Below are 12,732 nucleotides of genomic sequence, written 5' to 3' on the forward strand. Positions count from 1 at the left end.
GAATGTATCAAGACGACATGAAATAACCTACATTCGTCAACTATACAGACTGCAATTGACTTCTATGTGGTTAACTTCAATCTGTTCTGTTGTGTCCTGCTGGATACAGAAGGTACCTGAGATACAATGAGAACAGGGGAAATCCAGGAATAGGGGTTTGGCTCCCATTGTAAGGTTTGGGTGCAATACCATTTTGGGAACCACCTAAGTCAAGTTAATGTTAAATCAAAGTTGAAAGGATTAAAATTATAACTTTTCCCAGAGCTAACAGCTAGTGTTGGTTCTGGGTTTTTGGTGTTCATTTATTATCTGTTCTGGTTTTTACACATTGTGTTCCCACATATATATTCAATCCAATATTCAACAAAAATAGTTCAGATCCTTCCATTGAATAATTACTGCAGTGATTAGTATGTTTCAGCTTTAATCATAACTGATGCAGCAAGTAGCTTCTCATTTCTGAAACAACCATCAGTTTGCTAGAGAGCAGAAAAATTGGACTGTGTTTCAATTGAAAAAGGTCATGTGTCATCAAAGTGGGAAGAGAGGCGGATTAAGTGATTACCTATCATGCTTAGTGTCTACAGTACAAGCCTGTGGGGGCATTATAAACTGGGGTTGCTTCAGGTGCTCAGGTCTATGTTCAACAGCATTATGCGTCCAAAAAAATTAGGTCAGCTGACTTCCTGAATATACTGAATAACCAGGTTTCAGCATCAATGGATTTTTCCTCCATTTAACACTTTCAGTGCCATGGGCCGATTAAATCGGCTTTACGAAAACAACCTGTAAAGTGCCACGGGCCGATCAGATCGGCTTTGGAGAACACGCCATATTTGTGTACAAACAAACCATCCACCCCCATTTCTTTCTCACATTTCGATGACGTTCTTTCTGTGTCCCCCTTTTGAGACCAAGCAGACGGGAATTTGAGGTCACGCGACCGAATAATATTTTTATATCTTTTTAATGTTTCTTATTCTCCGGTGTTTCATCAGAGGGAGCCCTCCACGCCGGGGGGCGGCTGTGGACTCCGGGGGCTGTGGCGCCTTCTCTCACTGGGGTCCGCTCCTTTCTGGTGGGTGGGGGTCCCAGTTGGCCCTCTCCCACTAGTTGGGATGCGGGGCTGTGTTGCTGGTGCCTGGTCGCCGGGGTCGGCGGCTGCATCCTGGTGCGGATGGCTCCCTGAGACAGCGCCTCCTAAATTGATGTTTTACTTTTACTTGTACATTTTTGTTCTGGTCTACCCGTGCTCAGTCAGTCTTGTTAAGTATGTGTGAGCTTGTGGGTTTGCATGTATATGTGTATGTGTGTGTGTGTGTGTGTGTGTGCGTGTGCGGGTGAGTGGGTGGGTGTGGGTGGGGGGCGGTACTGATTTTTAAACTGATATGTAAAGCACTTTGTGCTACAGTTTGTAATGTATGAAAAGTGCTATATAAATAAAGATTATTATTATTATTATTATTATTATTATAAATTATGCAAATTACGATCAATAATGAATCGGCTGCGTCCGGTGCATTTTGACTCTAATCAGCAATCGGTCGGATGTTACCGATCGGTTTCCTGCAGGATTCTTCAAATATTATAAAAACGACGCGAAATACTGAAAAACGGCCAAATTCTGTGGCACTTGTAAGGCTTATTAGCCCCTTAACTGTCTGGCACTTAAAGAGTTAAGACACAGACATTTTTCAAGATGACAATGCCAGGATTCATCAGGATCAAACTGTCAAAGAGTGGTTCAGGGAACATGAGACATTATTTTCATACATGGATTTTATCACCACACTCTGCAGACCAGAATCTTTATGCAGTGGTCAATAGAAGTGCATAATATATTGTTTGAGCATCGTCATTGCGATGCACATGTGCAAAATAGTCACACTGCAGGTCCTGCAATGTAGGAGGCAAATGAACTCAACGTGTTCTCATCTAATTTCAAGGGTACCTGACACACAGTGTGCGCAGCGATCCACCAATCACAATCGTTCTTAATCAGTTTGCCAAAGCAGACCACGCCCCTGCACATGGACTGAGGCACTGGTAACAGCATTGAAAAATGAGCAACGATCAAAAGAAAATCACAGAAAATGAAGACTTCGTGCCAAAATGAAAAGCAACGTCTGTTATCTGGAATTATTTCGGCTACAAGAAGGATGATACTGAAACATGTGTTCTGTGTCAACAGCGCCTTGCACCTGTTGCCACAACAAGACGTAACACAACTAATTTGTTTAACCATTTTCGTCAGCACCACACAACTATTATATCCTCCTGAGTATTTTTTCAAATCACAATATATATCGCAGAGTTTTTAAAAATTGCAATGTCAGTTTTTTCCAATATCATGCAGCCCTAGTGGTCAAACTCTCCATCATCAATAACAGTTATCAGTGAAAAATTAACTCAACAATGGATGTAAATAAATGTGACTGTGTGATTTATTCTCACATTGTATAAGGACTGCATGACAAAAACAATACCACCGTGAATACATCCTGTAATCAAATCAAAGGGTGCTCCACCAAATGTGTGTGTTTTAGCCAGGCAGTGTATATTTATATAAAAATACTGAATCTTCCTGAAAGAAGACCCCCTCAAATACTATGGCCCTTGAACTGCATTCACAGCAGCTAAAATCTCCAGAAAACTAGGAAGAACAGTAAAGAATGTAATTGTGCCTCAATGCTGAAATCTAGAAACAAGAAATTTTACTGTTTTATGTCATACTAATGTAAATTTAATAATTACGTTGACTAAAATATGACAGAAACTAAATTTCAAATGACAATAAACTACATCCAAATCATAAGTAACACTGGTTTCCATAAACCTTTTCTAATGTGACACCACACAATGCATATTAAATGTTGGAAACAGAAAAAAATACAGGCTTCCGCTATGAATATAAAGTGCACTGGTCTTATAAAGCTAGATAGGTGCCCTTCAAGTTGATCTGGTGCACAGTATGGGGTAGCAATGATGACTTTATGGTTGGCCACCAGCCCAGGGAACAGGCTTTTTTGGCCAGCTTGCAGTATTCTTGTGCCAGAGGTACAGTAGAGTAAAAGGTCACAGCAGGTGCCATGAGCCTAAACACACCTTGATGTACAGTATGTGCAGTTAAGCAGCACCCACCTTCATCATCAATCCACTTGAGCGTAATAGGCTGCTGCATGGAAACGCTGCACATCGTTCTCACCTCATCGCACAACTCCACAAAGGTTACCGTGGCAGCCAAGTCGGTGATCAGCATGTCCCTGAGAGTACACACAGACACACAAAAGGAAATGTCAAGACTGAGGCACTTTTTTGAAGCAGTGCAGAGATCAGGATATTTCAGAACAAAAGAAAAATTCCCTGACTGCGCTTGGATGTTAAAGTGAACTTGGCATCTTTGACTTGAATCTTATGTCCTGTCCACACTAGTGCAGATAATTTACAGAAGTAACATTTTTCTCCAAGTTTGAGCTTCACATTCATCCAGACCCAGGGTGGACAACCTATGGTTCCACGGCCCACATTTGGCTCTTGGGCCTTTTTCAAGTGGCTCCATGTGGCTTCATCAAAAAACATATGGAAATGAACGACAGGGTTTTTTGGTTGTTTTTTTTTTTTACACATTTTGTCATTATTATCATAGCCATAACGTCATTCTGATGTTATGCAGTTATAAAAACGTAGACAACACTCCCAATGAATTTTTAAAAAATACTAGTAGTAGATAAAGCAGGTTACTTTTTATTTAATAGCACTGAAGATAATCATCTGTTTACTCCATTGCAAAGAAAGCCTTCGCATACCAGTCAATTTTTGCTGCACAGCACAGTAATGACAAAATTCACCATTTTCTTTGAAGTAGTTCTCTAATTTCTTTGTAGTTCTCTAAACGCACAGAAACTTTGATTTATTCTCGTTCATTTTTCAGACCAACTAATCCTAAAGGGCTTCTTAAAAAGTCACCACCTTGAGGTAAAACATAAAAGAATATCTTCTGGTTCCAGACAGATTTTTTTTCCCTATTTCTGTCCTAAAATGGTTCTTTAGTTAGCAAAGGTTGCCGACCCATGATCCAGACATTAACTGTTTATGTTCAGACATAAATTGTTTTAAGTCACTAAAACAAGGATTTTCTACCTGTCAAAGCAAAGATTTTTATGACCTCCAGCTTGTGTTTATCCATGAAGGGAAGAGGTTAGATAGAAAAGAATGTTATCACAACCCAATGCACTCATACCTGTGTGTAATGAACCTGCACCAAAAATATTAAATATGGGTCAAATAGATGTTCAAGTCTATGTATGATGTGTACTAGTTAAAGGTCATGGACACAAATGAAAGGTGGGCAGGTGTACTGGTGCTGTTGTGATGTCTGCAAAATGCAAAAAATGTGCTTCAACAACCCAAATCAACACGTAGTGGGCAGCCATCACTGAATGATGAAAGAGTTTTTCATTCTGGGTCAGGTATCAACTGGAATCTGTTTATCTAAGTACCTGAATGTTAAACTCAAACAGAAAGGAGAAATCACTGCCACCAGTATATATTAGCAACTGTGTTTCATATCTGTACAGGCCTTTCTAATGACCTTATCGCTTCGCCAGGAATTTAAATAAGGGTGTGCATGTTCACTTTCAGTCGTAGCCCTTGCTGCTTTGCTGCCGGCTCTCTGAGATATTAGTGACTGGCAGTGTGTACTCACAACACAGCAGCTACCAGGAGCCAAGCATACAGGTGGATACAGTAAATAGCCCTATTTGTGTTCCACATGTGCTTTTTATACTACAAATATGAGCAACTAATACATGCTCTGTGTGTGTGTGTGTGTGTGTGTGTGTGTGTGTGTGTGTGTGTGTGTGTGTGTCTGGCCAAGTATTTCCACTGACAAGGTGGAGCTGAGACAGCTTGCTTCCCAGCAGGCATTGCTCTACACAGTCAACACCCACACAAGTCCATAAGTCAGCGAGGAATGATGACACACACAGTAGAGTTATTCCTCTATGTAGGTTTGTCAACACAACATAATATTGATCCAGTATTTTTCTTGTAATTGAATTAGATCTTGTCTGGTCACTGTGACGTGATCCCACAACAAGGCTGACAACAGGACTTTAATAAGAGGCTGAAGACAATGAGGAAGATGTTCTGCAGAGTTCAATCTGCTGCTTGCATCTGAAAGGCCCTCTGCAGGATGTTTCCTTTGACTTAAAAACACAACTAAGACTCAGTTTGAATGATGTCCCTGCAACTGCTTACTTCTACTAACAGGTCAACTTGCAGTTTGCATCCATGTTTGTCCACACTTATGATATCTGCAGTGAAGACAGAACTTATATCACCATAAATACTTTACATACTTTCTATTTAAACCTTTCAATCATTTCCAGAAGAGAAACATGCAACTGAACTCACAGTTTGTACAGAGAAAATGGTGTTCAATAAAGGACACAAAAATGTTTTAACATAACATTACAATTTGACAGAAAAATTGACATTTGATCTTTTATATAACAAATATTAGTACTTAATTATTTTATTCATCAACACATTCAGGTGAAATGATACCACTGTCACTACCTGAATTGCGCCGGAAACCCAATAGTATAATCAGTATTTTCAAGTAGTTTGTAGTGGTGTCTGGGATGGGAAGATAATTAATATGTATTATTTTGGATTTTAGTAGCTATGCAACATATGATTAAAAAAATTAATTACATATTTGTCTGGGGCCAATTTGACACAAAAAAAGTCCTCATACTTTCCAGAAATATGACAGAGATGGACAAATAGACAACTTAAAATCCTTTTGATGGTAAAGAGGCTTAGTTACAGAAACATTCAATAACACAGACATAATTAAGCACACAAGTCACCAACATTCAGAGCATACATACATACAAAAACTGAGTTTCGATAATCACACTGCTAAAATCCTATACACTGTGCATTTAATACAACTGCAATATTTTACTCTAAACCACAAATGTCTCATAGCAGAAGAAAAAAAAATCTGAGAATCACTAGTTCATAGACTTCATCTTCTGGGGACTATGTGTGTTTGTGCATATGTATGTATGTATGTACGTATGTACGTATGTATGTATGTATGTATGTATGTATGTATGTATGTATGTACGTATGTATGTATGTATGTATGTATGTACGTACGTATGTATGTATGTATGTATGTATGTATGTATGTATGTATGTATGTATGTATGTATGTATGTACGTATGTATGTATGTATGCATCTATCTATCTATCTATCTATCTATGTAAGTACATATGTATCTACATATGTATGCATGAATGGCTGGCTGGCTGGATGGTCTTAGAACTGAGTTTTACTATGTGTTTTATGTATGTTTTCAGTGTGGATGTATGGATGAAACCTCTATTGTCTGTAGCTTCTGCTGCTGTTGTCTTGCCCAGGACAATCTTGCAAAAGAGATTTTTAATCTCAACAAGCCTTTTTTCCTGGTTAAATAAAAAAAAATTAAATGGACGTCAAAATCTCCTAGCAATTCATCCATCACACCCATCCTGACCTGCAAACCACCAGATCCTTAAGTACCACAATCTACAAAGCCTACAGAGCTACTACAAGAGAACTTGTGGTGTACAAGCAAGGCTTAACCCATCAAGACCCAAACAGCCACTGGCAACCAAAACCATCAACTGATCTAAAATGTTTAATACCCGTTGATCCACTAATCCTATCAATACATGTAAATAATTGGTGTAAAATGTAGTTTGTAATCTTTTCATGGTCATCAGATATGACCCATTTGGACTTTCAGAGGCTCTGTGGTGAACATGGAAACACCGTCATCTTCTACAACATTGATTCACTCGTAAAACCCATGGAGTTGGAACTTTTTTTATGTTCAGTTAATGATAGATTTGTTGAAAAAGTCCCTTTTTCTTCAGTTTCCCTGTTTATGACATAGGCCTAAAAACCTTGACTTCAATCTGAGCTTTTATTAACATCTACATAATCAATGAATTAAATATAGGAAAATACCTAATTTATACTGAAAAAATGCAAAATACAGCGTAGAGCTGCAACAAGTACTTGAGTAATTCGAGTACAAAAAGTCCTCAAATCTTTTTTTTGTCTTGTGTCAAGTATTTGTTTAATTATTAATTTCGCTTAAGTAGTCACTTGTCTTCCACCCCAGAGATCGTGTTCTACATGGACTGTTAACAGTGACACACATGACTCAGAGTCAAAAAGGTGGTGCTATGGAAGAGAGCGAGGAGACCGCCCGCAAAAGGCAAAAGATGTCCAAAGTTTGGGATCACTTCAAACTTATAAAACAGAGAATCTTATGCAATGTGTGTAAGTACACATCCAAAGCCAGCACAAGGTAAATGCCTGTCTTCCACTCAACAGTAGCCTAACATTAGTTTATTTAAGGTGATTGCTAACTGAGAAACACAGTAGTGCTGGTTAGAACACAGGCTATGCATTTCTGGTAGTAATGAGTCTCGATGACGGCTTCAATGACGGCTTGATGATGAAATCCGATTACTCGATTAATCATTGAAATTATTTGATAGAACACTCAACTTCAAAAAGAATCAATAGCTGCAGCCTAATACAGAGGATAATATTAAAATAAATGCTGATAAATCACTTAAGAAAGGTTAGAGAGAAAAAATCATTGGGAACTGCCTCAAAAGTAGAACTGGGTCTTTATGAGTTAAAGGACCAAGCTAAGCATTAGGTCAACAGATTTCAATTCACTACACTGATAAGAAGTTGGCAATATCTGATATTCATCTTAACATACTTCTGTCAGCTTATAAAAGAAAACACACTCAGAGGTTCAAAGTTCAATCGGCAGAAAAGCAATCTAGCAAGGTGTGAAATAGGAACGGCCCCCTCACTCTACTGGATAAAACACTGCAGAGCACACATTAAAATAAGAACCATGCTCAGAAGAACTCATCACCATCGCCGTGACTCAAGGACACAGTTTTCTCTTCACATTAACAAGAACTGAGAAAATACTGAACACAACACTGCTGAGTTCACTGGGCAACTCCTCAGTCTATCTTACAGAATGTGACCCTTGCACTATTTGCTGAGTGCACATACTTACCACAAGAAGGGATTGGTCATGGATTGTCACTTCCAGACCAAATACAATGCAATGTTCAGTATGACTCACTTCTTTTATACATGTTCTGTATTACTGTGCTTTCACATACAAGAACTGAAAAATCCCCGTGCAATTTATGGTTTTCCTTTCAACACCTTTGTGGAAAACTCTGTCAGACAATTTTGTAGAGGAAATTTACCAGTATAACAATACAAATCACTAAAAGCAAATAAACTTGTCATTTACGTGATGTGGCTGTAACTGCTCAGCTAACAGATTTGGTCGTCTATAATGACGGCCCAGATATTATGATGAACAACTGTGGGGCAGAATCTGACGACATTTATCATACGACAACATCTGGGGCTGTCTCCAAGCAGAACTGGTTCCCAAAGAAAACTCTAGCTTTACAACAGAAATATATGGGTTTACTGCATGGAACAAAAACACCACAAATCTAAAAAGTACGCCTCCAGTGTATGTGTCCCCAAGGTGATTTCTGTCTTTTTAGGCAAATTTCTTCGGGCAGATTTGAGATTTCAAGCAAACCTTTGAAATGTTGTGAAAAATTAAACAAAAAGACCACCCATCAGTGTGGACTCACTGAATATACACTATGTAACAGAGTTTCAATTATATACATTCAACAGCAGAAACCTGTCACTGCAAAGTTGCTGCTACTACTACGTCAGGGTGTCCTTAACTTCCAGTAAAATAATATAACTAGAAGCACTCGGAGAGCGCAGACCTCCGCCAAGGCTGATCAGTGGCCCCCCCCGTGGGCCCCCCCACCCCCGATCACCACCAAAATTTAATCATTTCTTCCTTATCCCATTTCCAACGAACCCTGAAAATTTCATCAAAATCTGTCCTTAACTTTTTGAGTTATGTTGCACACTAACGGACAGACAAACAAACAGACAGACAAACAAACAAACAAACCCTGGCAAAAACATAACCTCCTTGGCGGAGGTAATAATTAAGGGTTTAAAAAGCACATCACAGATGTTTCAGACACAAGTGACCTATGTCCTCCTAACTTTTGTCTTTTCTGCAAAAGAGTCATTTGTATCTCTTCTTCGGTAAATTTGCGTTGGTTTAGCTCATCTCAGAGACAAAAAACGCTTAGAAAAATGCAGTCAGTACATTCTGTAAACTACTCTTGCTCATCTTTATACACAGTCTATGATTTCCATCAACAGGTTGGGAGTGAATAAACAACTAGGACACATAGTGTTTGTAGAAGGTGGTGGCACAGGCCATTCTTTTACTGTTTTTTCATCTAAAATGGCTTCTTCTTTTTTTTTTTTTTTTAAGGGCTGTATTGAATGCAAAATTCTGGACCACAACAGATACCAAAATTTAAAACCATGATGTCAACCATTAATTTCCGAACTACTGTTTTTAAGTAAATAGTTTGTGATTTGGCCATTGGCCTGTTGGCTATTTAGAAATAAGTATATTTGAACAAAAACAGGGGAACTACAGGAGCCCAAGATAATAAGATTTGGTAAATAAACAGTAAACTTCATCAACTATTGTGCAACAAAGTCATTGTCGGTGTAAACCTATTAATCACAACTATAGCGGAGTTGTATATCAAGAAAAATTGCATTTTACTAAATAAACCAAAACTCTAAAAGTCTGACTCTGCAGCCGAGTGAGAGGTCAGACTGACTTAATCAAAGGCTGAAATCATAGCCTGAATCGGTTTGAGGTCTGATTAACAGAGGGAAAATTTAAAGATAGATCAGGTATTTGAGGTTCTAAATAAAACAGATGAAACTAAAATGACTCCTGAGAAAAAAAGTGATTCACTATTTTTTAGTGAGAATTCAGTGCAAGTCTATGGAAGCCAAGTTTTTTGGATCCAGTCCTCGTGGATGGTGGTACTACAACTTTAAGATACTTCTGTTTTGGCTTCATTTTGGAGCTGAGGTCCTTTCCCCTTGCTTGTGATGCATATAATAAACAAATATTGAAGAGTGTATATTAGCTACATGGATCCTATGGCTTTGAGCATACATACACAGCTGACACACACTGTAACACTGAATGAAGAGATGAAGTTTTGAGCTTTTATCAAACAACAAATGAAATGATACTCATCAACTATTTAAGTTACCTGAGAATTATTTCCTGTTGTTCTAATAGGACAACATGGATATTACTGTCATAATTAAAAACATATAACATACTTAAGGATGGCATCATAAAGATGACAGGAAACCAAGAGTGCACAGAACAAACCTGTGAAGCCTCGGACACAGGTAAGGGTCAGAGGGTTTACAGTCCTGACTGTACACCAGTGAACACATACCAGTACAATTCACCTGAGTTCTGTAACTTTGCTAACTTTGAAATATGTTAGCCTACTCAAACTTTTGGGAGCATTATCAATTTTATATCTGATTATGCCAGCTTAAGTTACATTTAATGAATTTAAACAAGATACACAAATGCTGATTTAAATGGAGTTTGCTGGTACTTATGCTGTTGGGGGAAAAAAAACAACAACTTTGGATTACATTCAGGGGTGTACAGGTTTTGGAACCTTTTTTATTTATTATTTATTAATCATTTGCATCATTACTTTTCTTATTATCTGTAAGTCACCGGTGTGGTGTGCAGGGGTACACCTCCTCCCTCAGGACTCGTGGGTAAACAGCTGCAGTCTGACCCCTGCCTCCACTCCTCAGGTGTGTCCGTGTCCTTCCCCTCACTAACATGTCCCCTGTGTCCACGGAACCCCACAGACACGCACTTACCCACAGTAGTGAGCTTTAACTTTCACCAGCTCCGAATGCAGCTCCAGAATGGACCCGTTGGCCGCTTGCGTATACATGGTACAGTTTGGTGTAACCTCCCAACCAGCCCCGGACTGCAGGAACCGGACAGGCCCGAAGAAAACTAACGGTTCCACCCAGGAGGGTCGGCCCTTCAAAGGCTAACGACACTGGCGCGTGGGCCGGGTCTTCCACCATCCGCGAGAGAAAACTTGTGTCCAGAGACACTTTGAAGTTTCTTTGGTTTGGGACACTTTACCAGACGAGTGTTCCACAGAGTTATCAAGTGCACCGGAATACAACAGGCGCCTCCGCTATGATGTCACAAAATAAAAGAAATAACACTTCGAACACTTCGGTGTGATTCCACTGGGTTACAAAAAAAAAATGTTTTTTTGCAAGTTGTCTAGGTTTTTTCAGCTGAATTAGGACCATTTTGCGCCGCTAAATCCAAAAATGACATCTGTTTTTCTCAATCAGGTCAGGGTTTTTTTTTTGCTAATTTGATTTTGAAAAATGTGATCTTCTCACAAAATATAATAATTAATACCAAAATAAGATTTAAGATTGGTAAGCACACTTTATGAAACTTGTGACTTGATTCCTGTTAGGTACAATGGTGTATTCACCACAGATGGAGCAGAATACGTCAGGCTTATTTTTGCAAGATCTTCTAGTCGAAGCCATTTCATTCACCTGTAATATAAAAAAAAAAACAATCATAAATTGGCAAAATAAAATCTTCAGAACTCGTTTATTGCAAGGAAATATGAAAGAATTTTGTATCATATGATGTGAAAATGCCCATAAATGTAAGCAAAAATGTTAAAAAGCCAATATGTAGCATAGTTCAGAAAGTTGACCTGATTGAGCAAAATTAATGTGATTTTTGGATTCAGCACACCAAAATTATCCTAAATCAGCTCAAAAAACTGAAACAATAAATTTGTTGTTGACCAGTGTTATTTTATTTACTTATTTATTTAATTTGTTTATTTAACAAGGACATGGTTTATACTGATTGGAATTGCTGTAAGTGCACCGGAGTAAACCTAATGTCTGTTTTTCATCTGCAGGCCCTGGACAGATGTTAAACTGTCACACTAAGAGGTAGCACAAGGTTATGGACATGCAATTGTTAAAAAAAATTAAATAAAATAAAATAAATAAATAATAGATAGATAGATAGATAGATAGATAGATAGATAGATAGATAGATAGATAGATAGATAGATAGATAGATAGATAGATTTAAAATACCTAAACATAGATAAGTACAATGCGAGTTTTGTAATACAAAAATGTACTATTAATTACACATCAGACAAAGTTAGTAAAAAATTGTTAAAATACAGTTTGCACTTAGACATATTAAAAAATACAACAGACTAAAAAGGTCTATTGTTGGCAGCTCCAGTTATGAATGCAGCTGTTTTTTTAGATGCAGTTGAACTCATTCTGCATGCATGTGCAGCTGAAACTGCAAATGAGGCCTAAACAAATGCACTTTTTCCTCAGTGGAACTATGCAGTCCCCTCCACCTGCAGTACGACGCTGTTCTTATATTAAAAAACTGAGCGGAGGAGAAGACAAGTCAATAATATCTTTGAACAGTAAACATGAATTTGTATGTTTGATCATGTTTTCCCAGTATAAGAGGTTATACTTATGTAATATGAGGCAATACGTTCAGTATTATCCAGAGCTTTTATTTTGAAACTGTAGTGTTCTAAGTTCCGGTTTAGGGACAGTTAACTTCTGCTAACTTTTTACTCTCCATGGTAACCGGAACCTAAATTCACCTGTCCCATCTGCTAACGGGGCTGAGGAAAGA

At 38.2% G+C, this 12,732-nt stretch overlaps 1 protein-coding gene across 1 annotated transcript in view; it reads right to left on the reverse strand.

Annotated features, from left to right (window-relative positions):
- LOC115422492 (protein kinase C zeta type-like) overlaps window positions 1-11,123 on the reverse strand; it is a 182,454-nt gene extending 171,331 nt beyond the window's left edge. The window contains exons 1-2 of the mRNA XM_030138838.1: window positions 10,881-11,123; window positions 3,142-3,263 (exon numbers count right to left, since the gene is read on the reverse strand). Of these exons, the coding sequence (XP_029994698.1) occupies window positions 3,142-3,263; window positions 10,881-10,957 (199 nt within the window). The 5' untranslated portion in view covers window positions 10,958-11,123. The remainder of the gene's footprint in view (window positions 1-3,141; window positions 3,264-10,880) is intronic.
- Window positions 11,124-12,732: the final 1,609 nt, after the last annotated feature.

This window comes from Sphaeramia orbicularis, chromosome 7 (assembly GCF_902148855.1).
Source record: "Sphaeramia orbicularis chromosome 7, fSphaOr1.1, whole genome shotgun sequence".
Classification (NCBI taxonomy): domain Eukaryota; kingdom Metazoa; phylum Chordata; class Actinopteri; order Kurtiformes; family Apogonidae; genus Sphaeramia; species Sphaeramia orbicularis.